The sequence below is a fragment of the Telopea speciosissima genome, chromosome 3 (assembly GCF_018873765.1).
Source record: "Telopea speciosissima isolate NSW1024214 ecotype Mountain lineage chromosome 3, Tspe_v1, whole genome shotgun sequence".
NCBI classification, from domain to species: Eukaryota; Viridiplantae; Streptophyta; class Magnoliopsida; order Proteales; family Proteaceae; genus Telopea; species Telopea speciosissima.
This window is the reverse complement of record NC_057918.1, coordinates 21,033,267-21,052,036: the sequence shown is the minus strand read 5'-3', so window position 1 is coordinate 21,052,036 and position 18,770 is coordinate 21,033,267. Positions and strand designations below refer to the sequence as shown.

General features: G+C 39.6%; 1 protein-coding gene and 1 long non-coding RNA gene across 3 annotated transcripts in view; one reads left to right on the top strand and one right to left on the bottom strand.

Moving 5' to 3' along the window:
- Window positions 1–346: 346 nt before the first annotated feature.
- On the top strand, window positions 347–17,251 carry LOC122654218. Its single transcript, XR_006331884.1, has 3 exons — window positions 347–593; window positions 3,047–3,049; window positions 17,241–17,251. It is a non-coding gene; the product is annotated as an uncharacterized LOC122654218 (long non-coding RNA).
- The window catches only part of LOC122654214, a 41,893-nt gene continuing 29,474 nt past the window's right edge, over window positions 6,352–18,770 (bottom strand). The window contains exons 17-20 of one of the 2 annotated variants that reach the window (XM_043848202.1): window positions 14,630–14,689; window positions 7,206–7,404; window positions 7,009–7,109; window positions 6,352–6,914 (exon numbers count right to left, since the gene is read on the bottom strand). In XM_043848202.1, coding sequence (XP_043704137.1) covers window positions 6,744–6,914; window positions 7,009–7,109; window positions 7,206–7,404; window positions 14,630–14,689 — 531 coding nt within the window. In that variant the 3' untranslated portion in view covers window positions 6,352–6,743. Of the gene's footprint in view, window positions 6,915–7,008; window positions 7,110–7,205; window positions 7,418–14,629; window positions 14,690–18,770 lie in introns of those variants that run through there. The other variant, XM_043848203.1, reaches the window with a different exon arrangement.

Genomic DNA, 18,770 nt, shown 5'->3' with positions numbered 1-18,770 from the left:
TCTCTATGTGCCAAAAATGTTGTGTTTGAAACCACAAACGAAGACGAAGGACGATTGTGTACCGAAATGGGATAACAGAGTAGTCCTGTTCTCCGATCTAGACAAGTACGGTGACGAGCCATCATCCCCTAGAGTTGGATGTATGGGCCAAATCAAGAGTGAAAACAAGGTGGTTGGGTTCCCATTAATCCACCACCACCAGAGATGCAACAACCACAATGGTAATGTTGACAAGAAGAAGTACTACTACTACTACTTCAAGCTCAGTAAGGTTTTCTCTGTCAATCAGAATCTGAATAGTAGTATTAGCAACTATAGGAAGCAGAGACAGATCATGATCATCAAGGGTGAGAGTCAGAAGAAGAGATCCTATAATGAGAGGGTTTATGTTTCAGAAAGTGTCTTCAATTTAGATCCTCCTTTGCCAGTGGTTAGGTCATCACCCAGAGTTAGTACAGACGGCAGTGATACAATTAGTCTTTGGAAACGAAGATGTGGAGGAGAGGATTTGGAAGCTCTACAGCTTCAACAAAGAAACCCTTCTTGTGTTCTTGGACCCACCACCCTTTGAGAGAAACTGAGAAATAAGAGAAGTGGCCATTTTTTCTTTCCTAATCCATTTGTCTATTACTTGAGAAAAGAAGAGTTGCATATATGAAACATACTAGCTACCATTTGTTTTTTTTTTTTTTTTTTTTTTTTTTCTTAGTTTGTTTTAGCCGTTCAATTCTGTTAATGGGAGTTCATTCCCTTTATGGAGATGAATTTTGATTAGATGGAATGGAAGGAGAGTTTTCAGTTTAAGAGATATTAAGGTGTGGTGGCACCAAGCATTTTGAATGATGGTCAAGAAGGTGGTGGATCCTAGTGTTTAACCTTCCTTTCCTTTCCTTTCCTTTCCTCTGAAGCTTACTGTAGCACTAAGACTTCATTTACAAGAAAGCCATAGTGAAGCATCTTAGGAATGAAAGCCATCTTTCATTCCTAAGATGAATGTGAATAACTAAAAACTTTAATTAGTAAAATGACTCATAGCTTGCTATGTCATCAAATGAAACAGCTATACTATTAATGTTTCTTAAAGGAGGGAGCTTTGGTTAGGTCCTGATGGCATGGATGATACAGTTTTATGTAAAGAGTGTACTCAGTGCATGAGGCTCCCGCCACTGCAAGTATGAGGAGGGTCATAAATGATACACTTCTATGTACAATGATAAAAGTTTCTTTGAAGGGAAAATTTCTTACTCCCCTATGCTCATCCTATATTTACTCGGACTTGGCTCCTGTCCAGCCGTGGTGGGTGCTGGACGGTCCAGCCCCGCTAAACGACAGGAAAAATAGGGGTGGGGTGGTCATTTCACAGGTGGGGGCTAGGTACCCTGTTTTTGCTGTCATTTAGTGGGGTTGGACGGTCCAGCTCCCGCCACAGCTGGATAGAATCCTTTTCCTATTTACTCACCTCTTTTTCTCCCCCGTTGATTTTGAATCCCATAAGTTATCTCTGCTCTCCTAACCTGCCCTCCTTTCCCATAATTCCTCTGGTGGCTCCTCTCTCCCTACCTTCCTACGATACTCCCCCAACTAGGGATGTAAATGGATAACCGAAATCCGAATCCGAATCCGCATCCGTATTCATATCCGTTTAGGGACATCCGTATTCGTTTAGAGATATCCAGAAAATAATTCGAATTCTCCGATTAAAATCCATCTAAAAAAAATCTGAATACTTAATAATAAAAAATTAAATAAATAATGATTTTGAGGGTTTTTAAGATTCAACAGGTTCTAGAATATGATGAAAAGAGAGCCATGATCTACAAGATATGGATTGCAAGTGAATTGTATCCACTAGGGGGAGGAAGGTCCGGGTTACACAAGACAGAGATGTAAATAGATCGAAAATTCGAATCCGATCCACATCCGAATCCGTTTAGAAGTCTCCGCATTCGGCCAGGGAATATCCGGCTCTGATCACATCCGATCCATTTACATCCCTACCCCCAACCCTCTACTCGGCCCCCTCGGCCCCCACTGCCACCTCTGCTCTCTGTCCTCCACCCAACCACCGCCACCTGTCACCTCATCTCTTTGCAATCTTCTTTCTTTCTTTTCTTTTCTTTTTTTCTTTTTTTTTTTTTTTTTTTTTTTTTTTTGGGTAGAATTTGCAATCTTCTTTCTATGTGATACAAATCATTAAACAGTTAAGTTGGCAAGCAAATTTTGAAGTTCGTAGATCAATCACTGTAACGTTGAACACAAGCAACACCATAGCAATCTGGTGTTAATGAGATTGTAGTTTGAACTTTGAAGATAGAATAATTAGGCTCCCATTACTGCTGGATATGAGTCAAAAAAAATTAATAAAAAATGTTTATTTGAATATTTTTGCATATCCATGGATTTACACGTTAACCTTTGTTCATGGCTAGGAACGTAATTGGGGCATCGTTCACATGGCCTCCACACCATGTGCTCTCTGTGATGTTAATCATAAGGCACAAGTAGGTTTTTTTTTTGTTTTTTTTTATGGGAAAAGCCAAATATTAGATTAAGAGAAACGTTTTTACATCATACAAAAAAAGGGGAGGGGGGAAGGAGTATTGGTTCTAACTGAAAACAGAGTGTGAGATCTTAGGGCAGCTGTCCATTGGTTGTGTTGAAAAGAGATTGGTACAGCAGAAAAGTTAGAGGTGAGTTCAGCGAGTTCAAAAAAAGGTGAAACCAAAGTCCAAAGTATACACATCTGTCCTCCAGGTTGTAAAATTTTGCTAAGGCTAAATTTAGAGATCCAAATCTCTTTTAGATGGATTCCTTCCTTGAGAGCGTGTTTCCACCCCTGCAAGATTCCTATCAGCTCAGCCTCCTTTGGATCGGATGAACACGAAATTCCTACAGATGTTAAAACACTCTGGCCATCTAACAAAAAGCTATAACCCCATCCAGTTAGTTTCACTGATGGTTCAGAAAGACCTGCGCAGTAGAGAACAGGGAATTTTACTTCTTGGTTAGGCACATGGGTTAAAACAGGAGTGCATTGTGTGTCCAGATCGTGAGCTAAACTAAGTGCAGTTAAGGTAGGACGATAGAGATTTAAATTATGCATCTAACGAGAAATATTCAATAACACCATATGTGGATTAGCCGTAGCTAGACCATGAGATACCTTGTTTTTTACATCCCATACAAAGTAATAAGTTAAAATAAACAGAGAAAAAAACCAAGTAGCTGAAGAAAAATCCAAGGCTTTAGAGTCGAGGAGGGAAGCACAGAACTGTGCAATATTGGGGCTGCTACGGTGCTCTGTTCTCAAGCCGAGGGGCCCAGATGCCCAGACACGCTTAGTATCCATGTGCATGCATTGAACTAGATGATGAATCTTGCTCGGCTTAGTGTCAGTAAGATTTTTGTTAGTCACTTATGATTACGCAATATAGATTTGACATACACATGTTATTATAATTATATATCGATGTACTGGATTCATGATGTTTGATCATCAATGAAATAGATTATTTGACACAAATCCACTTCCTTTTAGAAAAATAAAATATCACAGAAAGAGAATGTATGTATATGATTGGACAAAAATATGGATCCAATGGCATGTTTATAAATTTACAAAGTGTTTTGAAAATGAATATTATTTTTTAAAGAGAAAAGTTCTTTGTGGGGAGGCGGGATCCAATTTTCGTACGAGACCATACTAGACTGGCACCCACCATGAGTGGGCGGAGGGGGATGCCATTTGGGAAGCTCACACCCATTCTCGTACAAGAACCCAGCTCCTTTGTGAGAGAACGTACCACTCACACCTAGACATAGAGGGCAAAATGACCAACCAACCCCCATGAAAGGCAGAAATCCTAACCCCATGATGCCAAGGCATATGCTCTCCTTGGCCCATGCGCAAGCACAGGGGTCATGCTCCCCCACAAAATGCTGACCCATATATTAATATTATCTTATCAAATGTCTTTTGGTCCAATCATTAACTCAGAATCTCAATAAATATATTTATGACAAACTGGGGAGATAGTAATTAATTCACTTGCCCTAAACTTTCTTACTCTCCTTGCTCATCTTTCGATTGGAAAGTAATTGGTAGAACAAGAAGAAAGTCATTTTCAGGGAACAACCTTTGAATAGTAACCAAGTTTTAAATGATGCAATGGCTTTCTCCTTGATTCTATACATCATCTACATTACCAACCTCATGAGTGAATTCCACAACGGAGAATCTCACTTGTTGGAATTTATAACCCAAGCACAATACACCGAGCACCTGGTAATTTGTAACCATGAGTTCATTTCTATCAGCAAGGAAAGTTCCACAAGTGGATTAGCTTTGCAAATGAGGACCACTAATAATTTAAGAAAGGAAACCAAAGCCGAACTAGATTACTGTTCAAACGGATTAAAAGCAAATTGTGGATTTATCCTCGAGCAAGACTTTCCTTACAGCAATTAGACAAATCATACAATCACCACACAACCACAACAACAAAACAGTTCACCCCAGACAATGTCTTTTACAAGTAGAACTGCTGAACTGCATTACTTGGGACCATGCAATTCCGAGTAACAAAATCATTGCTTTCAGAAGGTATTACTTTCAGGAAATGACAAAACAAAATCACACTATTCAGTGGACCAGGATTGTCTCCAGGGAGCCCAGCACCCAGGGCATCCAGCGGTTGAGCTGTGCCGCATACATCTCGGCGCATGCCTAGGGATGTGTGCGGGAGAGCCCAATGGCTGGCAGCACCCTGGGCATGCGGGCCTCCCCAGAGACAAGCTAAATTTCTATTCAGTACATTTAGAGTGGGAAAAGTATGCCAAGGTAAAAGTTAGATAGCTGGGCAGTACAAACTTTCCACTCAACAAAGCATATGGGACAGGAATTAAGTACATAATACTCAGTAACCAAGCCGCACACAAACCAAATTATCTGTACTAAAGCGCTTTGATGGGTACTGATACAATTAAAAAAAATTCCATAGCTATTTGAATTGCTAATTATTAGTACAACCAACGGGTGCCTACAAAAAATAACTAACAATGAATTATAATGAAGGGGTCAAAATTATCCCAACTAAATGGGGTCGGTTACATGGATCCTTTTTTTCTTCAATCAGCTCTATTAAGTTGCACATGGTTTTTTCATCACATCATCTAGAGTCATTTTAAGCCTCACCCCTGGCTCTTTTAGCCACCTTCAATCTGAATCAAATGACAATGAAATCTAATATACAACTTAAATCCCTACTGACATCCAAGGTACAGTCGTACAGAAGCTAAAGCACCCTATAGTTGTCTGCTATTGAACTCTTCCATTAAAGGCAAATGCATAGCCCCAACCCTTTTCCCGACTGTCCTTGTGTCACCATTTACAGCGTGATTCAGATCATGATTTACTCAACCACCTTTCAATGGCAAGCTATTTCATTAATTACTCCAAAGGTCAACGGATCAGTGAACCAGAGTTATATGATCTTATACACAACCAGAATGCATAGACTTAAAAGCCCTCCAGACAGCAAAAGCTTGTGTAAAGAGACCATACCTCCATCCTGTGAAGAGAAACCTTTACCGAAAATCAGCAAGTCATCCAGGCAAATTAATCAGAAGCTACACCCAATACACCAGAGGCTCAATGGTTGAATAGCACAATATCACACTTCCACTTGCTAAAAGCTACAATCATCCTCATTCCTCATCGCATGCAATGCCCTGACAAAACTCTAGCAAAATTTAGAATAACAAATAATAGTGCCATAAAGCATTTATATGTTTTTTTTTTTTTTTTTTGAGTGTGTGTGTGAGGGTGTTGGGGGGGAGGGGAGGATATCAATTGCAAGGGCATTCCTTACCATCCAAGCCTCCAATTGAACCACATGTTGCTTAGAGGCATGCATGAAACCAAGCATTAAAACTATTAAAGCACAATCATAAGGGAGAAGAGTTGGAATGAAATAAATCATTACAAAGAAAAATCAACACGCCGAATATCTGGCAATATGAAATCAAAGCTCTTCATGCCACAACCCAACAGATTAGTTTCTGTATGGAAGCCACCCAGTATCATCAAAATTTAAACTGACGCTGCTAAAACACCAATCTTGGACAGTGTAGCCTCCGGATGATCTCCTGCTGGAAACATTGCAAAAAAGTTGCCAATTTGTAAACCAATAAGATGATCCTAGAACCTGCACAATGATGACTGATTCAAAACGTAAGTTACTGAGATCAATAACACCAGGAACTACAGGAACAAACAATGATACTATCAACTGAGGATCTGATTTGGCACACAGATGCTATGGGCACAAGTGAAGAAAGTTTACACCAACGTTTACAGAACAAGCACCAAAAGGATACCTTCTAATTCTTCATATACAGTTACAGGGAAGAAGCTAAGCTTCTATCAACCAGGCATGTAAGTACCCATATATAGTGATTCAAGCCTCTTGGCATAAATTTAATGTTAACTCTCATCCTCTGTACAATTTCTCTCAGAATCAATGTACAACAATGACATCAAAATTTTCTTGTCAGAATCGATGCAGCATTTCTTCTAAATAAGGATACAATGGCCAGAACCCTATCCGCATCATTCACTCTCCCTTCTTGATCATCCATTAGAATCGAAGTAACAGGTCAAGCCTCCGAGCAGCAAATATACAACTGGATAGGTTTTGGCCCCTAGAAGGCAATTGCAGACCCCAAAAGTGATGCCCATCTCTCTACCCATCATCATGTTCCAATGGTTCATGAGAACCTGTGTCACAGGCTACTAGCCTTTCCTTGGAAAGGCAGCCAGTAGGAACATAAGCAAATCCTTTAGGTAATCGCCGATTCTGCACACATGCTTGATCTGAGGTCATTACCAGCTCTTTCGGAAAGGTCTCAGTTTGCTACATTATTGATCAATGGAGTGAGCATCTAATCATCTTCTTCAAAAATGATAAAACTACGGTACCCAGAAATGACAAAACCATAGTATTTTACCTTCCTCAACGTCGATTTCCTCTCCACATCATCTGCCAGATTCCATGAGGCAATCGATACAGGTCTATGTGGGAGTTGCTTCCCAGAAAATGGTGGCCTTTCTGTCGGCAATCATGCAGCGGGGCGTTGGGATGTTAAACTTTCATCAGTCCGTTGGTCAACATCCATGGGCACAGGAATTGTAAATCTGCGCTTACCAGAAACTGTGCTGTCCACAGAGAAGTCATCGGATCTTTGGAAGCCTTCACTGAAGGATTTATGTTCATCATGCCCTTTGAGGGATGTAGTAGCTGACCCAGAACTAACATCAGGTGGGAGACTGTTAACAAGTACAGAGAATGCAACAGCATCTCTTTTTGATGCAAGTATGTCATGTGAGCAAAGAACCAACTCTCGCTGCCAAAAAAAATTAGCGTTGAACATAATACTTTAGATGACCCTAGAAACTTGAACAGCTTATGGAAGGACACAGACTGCCAAATCACAGTAAGTTTAAGACCATACAATCTCACAGACAATGAAAGACATACTTCTTCAGCAAAACTAGGTAGCGAATCATGAAATCAATCACAACAATAGCACCTATGAAATTACAGAGAAGCATTCAATTTCGATTATCCCAATGCATATGTAGACCATACAAATCAAGGAAAAGAAAGTTCAATAAGTAACTAAGTAACATGACTGTCCTGGCAGAGCTATGTATGAACATCATCATGAAGTTCCATGACGAGTTATTAGAAAGGACGAACTTGTGAGAAATAGGACGAGTTAGATTTGGGGAAGATCAATGGTTGGAAGAAGGAACTGAGCCACACCTATCCTAGATTTATAAAGTGGCCCCTCTTGTAAACATATTTTTATACAAGAAATATAAAAATATAAACCATATCTTGAGGAAACAGTAAATATATATGAACCATATCTTGAGATAACAGTATCTTGGATATTACCTAATTATCCAATAATATTATATGAACCACATCTTGAGTTAATAGTATCTTGGATAATTATCTTATTATCCAATAATATTATATGAACCATATCTTGAGAAAACAGTAACCAACCTCATCAAGTCTAAATCAAGTGTAAACAAGGGTAAATGAACAGTATGAGCAATAAACCAAGGTGCAATACATACATATCAGCCAGATCAGATGGAGTTAAAACCTACAAAGAAAATATGGCAATTCTCTCCCCCCACGGCACATCAAAGTCCCTGATAAAGTAGAGTCTCGCAACAACTTGAGGATCAAGAAAATAATGGGCCCTTGCACATTTAATGCATTTGTTAGCCAAAAGAACACTTGTAAATGCGCCCCCCTCTAGGAACCAAATGCTAGTCCCACACTTTATTTATTGGAGAAATGGGACCACTGCACAAGAAATGAGAGAAAGGTACGTAAATGACCGAGCAAGCACACAACCTTGTCACCTATCGTCACAGTAAGCAAATCCTCTCCAAATTCCTTGCAAGAAACTTCTTAAAGCTTTAAAATTGAGCATTCTCTCATCTCCAGATAATTAAGATCCACAATGAAACTAGAGGACAAACACCACTTTACCTTCCACCAATTCAAAGAAATGACTAATAGGTTGTTTTTCTTGGACAACAAAATAAATCTTAGGGGAAATATCACAAAGTTTTATCCACCACCAATCATCTTCTTACATCCATAATTTGCCCACAGCCCATCACAATATTTCTTATAGTAACCACAAAGTCAAAACACTCCATCACCTCCTATCATGTGATACTTTCATAGGAAGTGGGCTTCTTCAGGCTCCCAACTCCAGTAAGTGGTTCCAAACTTCGCCTGCATCTTATGCACTAAATGATCTCCAAATCCTTTTCTCCGTATTAGAGCTGATTTGGGAGTCCCCCCAATCAGCGACAAGCTCCGAGAATGTCGTCTAAGGTGGTTTGGCCATGTGCAGCGGAGGCCTAGGGACGTCCCAGTAAGGAGGAGTGATCTGATTTCGATTGAAGGAGCTAAAAGAGCTAGGGGCAGGCCTAAAATGGCCATAGGTGAAGTTGTGAAGAATGAAATGCATAGCCATGCATACCCTTGGACTTGTGCCACGTATGACCTCAGATAGAGTCTATTGGAGGGCAAGGATCCACGTTGTTGACACCAAGCAGCTGAGATTTTCCTGATTTCCTAGGCTATCCTCTTTCCTCTTACTTTCATTTTTCATTTTCCATCTCTCACTTTCTTGTCTCATTTCTTCATTTCTATGCTTCATTCCTCTTACTTCCATTTCCTTTGAGTGGATCTCAGTTTTCCCTACTTTGTTTTAAAAGGATCCATGTAACCAACCCCATTTAGTTGGGATAAGGCTGAGTTGTTGTTGTAGCATGACTAACCACAAAACTAATTCCCCAAACTCCACTTTCTTCTGTTTGCCCATACTTTACATTCTGTTAGGTGCCAACTCTTATTTTCCTTCCCTTCCCAAAGAAAATCTCTATTGAGTTTCAGTTTCTTTGTTTTGATTTAAGTAACATTCCTTAGAGGATAAAAACGAAATATCTGAAAGGGTTCTTTTGATAAGAGTGATTTCCCCTCCTAGAAAAAAATCTCTCTTCCGACATGCCAATCTCTCTTCAATAATTATAATAATTGGATTAAAAAACTCGCTGTTCTTGAACCAAATTATTTACATGATTGAAAGAAATAATAAACCTTACACCTACTAGCCTATAACCTTTTGAAGAAAACCCTATATATTATTAGTTATAATGTTGATGTATCAGAGCAAGGAGGTCAAGGATTAGACTCCTAGGTGATGCAGATCCAAGCATCTGCAAGAAGAAGAAGAAGCCCTAAGTAGAGCCTAGTATTTGGAGCCTTAGTTTATTTCAACCTCAGTTATTTCCCATACTTAGTTTTTTTTTTTTCAGTTTAATTGTAAACTTAGATTGAACCGGTTTAGACCATGGTTCAATCTAAGTGATTAATTCCTATTGGTTGTTAGGTGCTTATTTCCTATTTATAGTTTAGGAATCTTTTAAGTTTTAGCTTTTAATTAAAGTATCCCACCCCTTCCACGATTTATGAGGGAATGATTCATATTGTAATAGGATTTGGACCTATGACCATATTATAAATAAATAAATCGTGGGAGGCTACCCCATAATTCAGAGTTTTCAAAATTGGTTTTTTCTGTTGCTGCTGCTGTGCTCCATCGTGAGTGTGCCTTGTGAGTAATATCAAGGTGAGGGACTGGTGGATCTCCAGCTGACTCCTTGCGTCTTGTAGACCGGGAGGATCTTCTTCTCATCTCCTTGCAACTTGTAGATCGGGAGACCTTCAATTCTATCTTCAAAGCTGCTGCCATTGAAGATCAGTTTTCAAGTAAGTAATTTACTGTTACAGCATTCATCCTTCTTCTTCTAATTCTCTAACCTAAACCCCATCTATCCCTATTGTTATCCCCCATCGATCCACCTAACCCTAGGTCACCTAAACTCTGTCCAGCCCTATTCTACCATCCAAATCCATTTAAATTCAAACATAACATCCTCACAATAACCCCTCCACTCGACTGTAGCTTTTGCCCTATTCCTACATCAAACCCTAAAATCCCCTCAACCTTCATTAATCTCAAAACCCTAAAATTTATAAATCCATCACTTCCAGCAATCAATTATTCATCAAACCTTGGCCGAATAAGCTCCTCACCCTCTAGAACACTCGATTCAAAGCCCCTTCCCAAAATTCCTAACCTAAACCCTAGTTTCACCTATTTTCCTATTTCCCAAAACCCAAAACCCGAAACCCTAATTTTTTTAATTTTGAAAATCTCACTCAAACATCATCAAAACTAGTTCATTAAACTCCTATAAACCTGCCTAGCTTTACCGTATAAGATCCATCACATTACCCTAAACCTAACCCTAATTTTGACCTAAACCCTCAAATCTGGCCCCCCCATCGAACCAGCAGCTTACAGATCCTGGTTGTTTGGCTCCTAGTAGGTCTCCTACCTATCTAGGACTACATTAATAGGAAGTGCATTGGAAGACTTTCTCCGACATTTCTTCTCCCTCAGTGCTGTACGAAGGAAATGCCGCGTGAGCTCCAAGTGCAAGGACCATGGGATTTTGGCCTGCACATGCGGGGGAGTGTAGATGTACACATTGATGCTGCCCTTCCCTAACAGCATAGTCGCCTAGGCGCCTTTCTCAGGCTTTGTTTGCTGGCAACACCTTATCGGCTTATTTTTTAAACGGTTCGCCTAGGCAACCCAAGGCGCTGGAGAGGGACCAAAATCAAAGCGACACCAAACAGGCGAGCAAGGCGTCCGTCTAGGCGACCAAGGCGCCAAGACGACTAGGCAACGCCTTGACAACTATGCCTAACAGTTTGAGCTTTTAGGTGAACTGGTAGCAAACATATAAGAAGGTAGTTTATATGTTTGAGTATATAAAAGCTACCATTCATAGGACCAGATGCCAGTTAAAGCGAAGTAAGACCAATCCCCACCAAACCCTCCCCCCCTCCCCCAAAAAATAAAAAGAATAATAGTAAAACATAATGTTGATAAAGCAGCAAGTCGATGCAAAGGAGATGAATAGTTGACGACCCATCTCCTGCCCCAAAATGGGTCATTTCAATTAAAGGGAGATATCACATGATGACAGCACAAATATGAAATAGAGCATATTATTATACAAGGCAAAAAAAATACGACCACATACAGGAAATGTAATATTAGTGTCCTGAAGTAGTGAATGACGTACAAGAAAGTGATAATAGCCACAATGTTTTATCTATCCAGAAAAAAAATAATAATAACCAGGGGGAAACATAAAATCAATCAATGCATAAAAACAAGTCAGAGTTCGTCACCTAGCAACTAAGTCATGGGCTAAGTAACAAAAACTAGCCACCGCAAGTGATAGACTAGTTGGACCTTGCCGGTGGTAACTGCCTTATGTTGAATCAGCCAGTAAGGGTCTGTTTGGCAACATTCTTTTAAGTATTTCTGGTGTTCTTCTATTCTTTTGGAACATAAAATGTGTTTGGCAACACCGGTTCGTTTTTTCCTGATCTTTTGTAGTGAACCGGACAAAAAGAACACAAATGTTGATAAAAATAAATACCACATTTAAATCTAGTTTTAGAGGGGGGGAAAATAAAATGAAGGGTTCCCCAAACTCAATCAACCCCTCACCCTTTCTTTTCTTAACTCTCCCTCCTCTCCCACCTTCCCTCTCTCTGAACCCGCCTCCCCCTCAGAAGAGCTCAAGCACGAAGCACCCGTTGAAAACCATCATCTCCAGGAATTCATTGCTGCTGAGAGGGATGGGGCCTTCGTAGCAAGCCCAAGCCTTCTCCTTGACCTCCCAGATGGAATAGATGTAGATATTCACGTCTTGACAGATTCGCTTCGGAATCTAATGGAGGGAGTGCAGATCTCACCCACTTTACCAAAATGCAGATAGCCCAACCCACAAGCTCCTCCTGAAGCAATGGCTCAAAGAAAAACTAATCCTTGGCTGCATAGCCCTCAAAGAATCCCAAATCGACAATGTCCACAAAGAAATCACCCAACTCTACTGCTTCTTCTTCCTCTTCCTCTTCCTCTTCCTCTTCCACTCCACAGCCCTTCTCCTCCTCTTCAGAACAGCATCCAGAGAGCCCGGTGGTGAGGGCTGACACAGATCTTGGATCCCAATACTTTGTTCCCTCTGTTCTTTGGCCATCATTTGAGCTGTTAGATACAAGAAAGATGTCGAGGGTCACATGGAGATGTCATTGGAGAGAGAAGATGGGAAGCTTTTGACAAAATGTGTTCAAGAATTTAAGAAGAAAGGTCTGGAATTTGATTTGTTGAAGGAAGTGGATGCGCACAGCAGAACAACTTTGCCGTTTCTTATTTTTTAAACCAAAAAAAAAAAAAACCCTCCCTTTATCAATCCTCAGATTTTATGTAAATTATCGTAATTGGACTAATTTTAGTATATATCATGGTTCAAGATCTGAAGTTTCGACTGAGATATCTTGATTTCCCAAGTTTCCGAGATGAAACCCATATGTAATACTATCGACCAGGTTTCAGCATATTTCGACAATATTTCAAAAATTTCGAGCAATTTCGACCAGTTTTGACTTTTGACCAGCCCATGGCATGTCAAGTTTTGCCCCAAAAATACCAGGTTTCGACCGAAACATGGGAAAACTAGCCTTTGAAAGCAAGATTTAGAACCTTGGTATATATTGATCCAAAATCTGAGCTCTCGGACTCAGGAGAGGATGACTTGGTTCATTTCTTGAGATTTTCTTTCTTCCAAGAACATTCCAATTGCAGTCACACCCCGAAAACGGCCGTCCCGGTCTCTGAGTGAGAGAGAGTGTGTGTGTGTGTATCTTGTCTGTCTCCATTTCAATTGCAGTCAAACTACAAGCACAGCCCAGTTCATTACGCTGTAGCATTAGGAGACCACACCACTGTGTCTCACCTCCCCTCTCTTTCCCACCCATGCAATTGTCGAAGGTGGGATTCATATTCTGGTATGCTGTTGCTCTCTCTGTCTGGATTCTGGAACCATGCTTCTGCAACATCACATGGTCTTGAGTTCCTAGCTCCTCATGGTTGTTGAAGGAGGAGGAGGCGCAATGGCGAGGGCTTTGTATCTTGCATTAACGCCCCTCCCTTGAATCACGCTTTTCGGTCCAGTTTGGAACAACGTTTTCTACACAATTCTCTGCACAACGATGGATAGAATATAGGTTTGCTTATGGTTGCTATTAAAATAGAGATTTGCTTTCTCTCATCCATGTTCTCTCTACAATGCCATGGATAGATATAGGTTTGTTTATGGATTACCATTATGGGCTCCATTGAAATTATGCGAACTAAGGACGAATTTTTTTTGGGGGGCGGGGGGAGGGAGGGCAGAGGCTGACAGCGAAATGTTTTCAAATATTTTTTTAAAACAGAAACCAAAATAAGTACATCTTGACTACAAAATATTTAGATGGAACAGAAAAGCTACCAAACAGACCCTAAATTCCCCCAAGATGCCTAAGTAGTATGCCCAGGCACCGCCGAAGTGATAACTTTCATTATACAGAAGAAAAACACATAAAAGGGGGGGGGGGGGATCCAGCAATTACTTAGAATATTAAACTAACAAAAATGCTTTGAAGTGCGGAGAGAAAAAATCATTTTGGTTCAAAACTTTTGCGGAAACCTCTTGGAAAGAAAGATTGTGATTGTGCTGATTTGTTGAAAAAGCAGCAAGAATTTGGAAGGATCCCTTGGTGAAGTTTCCCATGGTTTCTATACATGGGTAAATGTGAAATTTTGCATGGCCACATACAAAAACCCAAAAACAATGAAGAACTGAATCTCATTTTGCAAAAATAAGATCGGCAATAGTAGTACATGAAAACAACATTTGTGACAAAGCAATGAAAAAGAACATATCAATTGAATCAGGTTGGTAATAAACTTTGTGCCAGAACAATACGCAGGGGTGACTTCTTCAATACAAAGGGGAGTGTCATCCCCTAAAATTGTTGTTCACAAAAGACAAGACAGAGAGAGGAAAAAAAACTGCAGTTGATCTAATACCAGCAATTTGAATTTATACATAAACATGAAGTACCTTCAACTTTTCTCGTCTGATAATTCTCTCACAAAGAAGGCGCAACTTCTCAAGTTCAACCTGCATCATATAATTGACTAAGTCAGTCAAATCATTGATGCCACAACCTTATAAACACTAGTAGTATAACAACTTAAAAGGAAAAATAAAAAATAAAAAAAACAAAAACAAAATAATAATAATAAACTAACACAAAATGACTATGAAGACGTGTTCACAAATAATTTTTCTCCCTATCAATATTTTAGGATGACATTGGGTGAATAATGTCTAATTTCTTCAATGTTTCTGCCTTACAATAGCAGTATGACACTGTAAAGCCACACAAATATTTATCTGGGAAAAAACAATGAGAACTAAGGAGAAAGAATAGAAACTTCTGAGCAAAGAAGAAAGAAAAGCTTTTAAAATTTGTAGTAAAGCCAAATCAATATCTTTCAATATCAAATTCAACCATAGTTTGAGATTTCGATTTGACCTAGGCCGAAACCGAAATATTTCGGATTTTGGTCGAAATTTGAACGACATCTGGTACATTTTGGTTGGCCATTTTGGTAGTCAAATGGCCATATTTAGGCCTGAAACTTCTGGACCCTAATTAAGCATCCCTAAAAATATTTGAACCTTCATTTTGTAAAAAAAAATACAACCAAAATGGTAGTTTGGCTTCACGCCCTAGGTTGGTAGTGTATGTTGTATGTTTCGGTATCATTTCTTTTATAAACCTAATTTTACACATAATTTAGTACAAGATAATACAACATTCAATAAAAGCAATTGAAAGATGTATTAAGAATGAACAAAAACCATTTAATAGTACACCAATGCCAAGAAGTGTCATCATATACCATTAATAGGAATTTCCTATTTAAACATATTTATATATGTTAGAAGCATTAGATTGGAAAAAGGAACATCCAAAATGGTAGTTTGGCTTTGGACCATCTGACATACGACGGTCACGTCATCCTATGAAGAATCTCTCAAAGTCCATCAAAACAGCTCTATAGGTGAAAATTTTGAAATTTGAGAAAATTTGGCCCCATGATTCAAATCCAACCATAAATTGAAGTGGGTGCTCCATAGTTGACCACCAAGACTAGATTCAGTAGCGATATAAAGGACTTTGCCAAAAAAAAAATTGAGATTTTCTAGTAGTTTCTAGAGTTCTCAGGAGAAAGGGGGCAAAAGCTCAAAATTTTTCCAAAATGAGTCGATTTCTTCGAAATCTTGCCAAAACGCATAGAAAGTTTATTGTGATGAGTCAAAATAACCAAAATTTTGATCAAACTCTGGTAACTGCAAAGCCAACCCCTGTTTTTGTTTCGAGCTTCTCGAAATCGTATTAATTAATTTTCCAAAATTAAGCATTAAGAATTAAAAAAATCAAACCATAAACCATTAAGCATTAGGCATCATATTCATAAATCATAAATGGTGATGGTTTGACGGTTTGTTAATAATTGGTAGAAACTTGGAAAGAGACATAACTTAAACAAATACAGGTGTAAGTGTGTAACAAGTCCTACCATTTGAGAGTTAGCTAGTACTGAAATGAGTGTTGGTGGACATTGTATCACATATAAAAACTACATAGTCAACAAAAAAGTATTGATCATGAATCTATGAAATAAAGCACCAAAACCCTCTCTTGATGTTGAAGCTTTAATCTTCATTTGAGGTGAGATTTGCCAAACAAAAAAGCACCAAAACCCTCACCTCCAAGTGTTTTTCCCTCATAGCAGAGCGAGAGAGGCGAGATTTCGAGTTAAGGAACGAAATCTCGCTAAGAGGGTGCCTTTTTATAGCTTGGTTTTCGACCGAGTCGGAGATTGAGATAATACCATGGGATCTCAGTGAGATACCGAGGTCTTGCACAAATCTTGTATCGCCTACCGTCTCATCTCGAGACTTCATGAAACCGAGTTTTTTTCTAGATTTCGCCGAGATCTTGTACCATGTTACTGACACATATTCACCGGCTAGCATGGCTTCAAGTTCTGGTATCAGAGCAGTCCTAGCCAATCCATAACAGGATCAGCAGTGACAAATCCTGCCAATCCAGTACCAATACCCAACACCATTGATGCAAATAAGTTTTTTTTTAAAGTTGACTAGTGGAAATAAGCCTTGGGTCGGGTTACATATGTGTTGAGCCTTTGGTCCAAAGGCTTTTTGTTGTAATAAGCCACTCTAATGAGCCTTAAATATGGGTAGGAGGTACGCATACAAGATTAATTCGTTATCCAAGTCATGGGGTCTTCTAGAAGTCTATTTTCTTCTTTTTATCATAGTTGTCCAGGCGTCGCAGTTGCCTAGGCGTCCAGACGCCTTAGTCTACTTGGGTGCCTTGGACGCCTTAGTCGCCTACTTGGTATCGCTTTGCTTTTGGACCCTCTCCAACTCCTAGGGTCGCCTAGACGCCGTGACAACTATGCTTTTTATTGTAAAGCTTATCTTGGTTTGGAATTATTTTATTCTAAGCTGAGATGGCTCCTCTTTATTTATTGGCCAGTACTGTAATAGGTTAGTTTGGAGCTTTCCTATTGGTTAGATGATTGAAGTTCTTATTTCCTATTGGTTGGATGATGTAAGAGCTCTAATCAGCCAGTCATAAGTTTTTGGAGAAGCTATAAATGGAGAAAAGTTCCATGTGGGGGACACAGGGGCCAGGGGCCACCCAGACATAGTAGGGGGCAACATGACCGCCCCGTCCCCACGAAAGGTGGAAATCCCGGCCCCTGAGATGCCAGCGTGTGCGCTCTCATTGGCTGCCACGCACACATGGTCCCTGCGCTCCCTTGCCACAAATATATGTACTGGCCTACAGGCCCACCCATGGATTTGAATTTTGAAGAGATAAAGATGTTCAGTTTCTGAATTTTGGTTCTGTGGATTCAGAGTGTTTACCTAGTGGATTTTGGATGTACTTGATGGATACCAAATGAAGACTAAGGTGGATTCCTTAGTGGAAGAGTGGATTCTCTTCACAGGCTTGGATGGATTCCTAGCCTGAGGTTTAGGTGGATTCCTAACCTGTTCTATCCTTCTGTCTCTCTATCTAGTCTTCTATCTTTCTATCAAGTTACAGGTCAGATCTACTTAACTTTCTGTGGTTGTGCTGTTCTTGCTCTTTCAGATTCTGTTATTATTAAGAGCCATTGCTGACCACTTATTCTAGCTTAGGTTTGATTAATACTTCCCTGATTTACTTCTTTCTGAGTTTCTGTTTCGAATCTTTGAATATCCTAATCAAAATTTCAGTTCTGTTCTTATTTCAACTTTTCCTATTAGAATTGTTCTAAAACTCACAATCCAGTCATCAGATTTTGACACAACTTTGCAGGTGTGACCTGTAAATGGGACAGAACCTTAGACTGAAATATGAGCCCAATCTAAGCTATTTAACCCTAACTGCCAATACTTTACTGTTTCTAATTCTTTCCATATTTCCTACGATCCAGTTAAGTTAATCTCCTGCTGGAATTTCCTTGGTTTGGGATTAGTCTTCATAAACCATGAGCCAAGGACTGTCCAGGATCTGAGTCAGATCAGCCAACCCGAATTGGATCAGGATCGGAATAATCTTATAAAAATCGAAGCTTAGATCTCAATCCTCAAAACCTTTCTGGTCGGTCGGTTGGTTCACACAGTATCACAGATTATGCTAATGAACTACAAACTTCTATCCATGTTTCTATCTTGGAATATTTTTCATGCCTAGCAGCATAGTTATCAAGGCGACGCCTTGGCGTCCAGGCGGTTTTTCAAGCCCATGGCGATAGGACGCCATTTCGTATGTCGCAAAATGGAGCGCCATGGTCTCCAAGGCGTCGCCTTGGTCGCTTTAGGACGACTATGCTTCTGGGCGGTCGCCATATGTATTTTTTTTTAAAAAGATTTTTGTTTTTTAATTTTTTAATGTAATTTAAGATATTCTAATTGATATAATCGGATTGGTGTGATGCTTTTGGTTCCATGCTCTGAGAAGCATGGAATCATATGCTACAAAAAGAAAAAAAAAAAAACAAAAACACCTAAATCGATTCAACATTTCAACTAATCAACTTAACCCTAAACCCATTTGACCAATTCACCAGAAAATTTGAAAAACACGAAAAAGAAGAAGAGTCGAGGACTG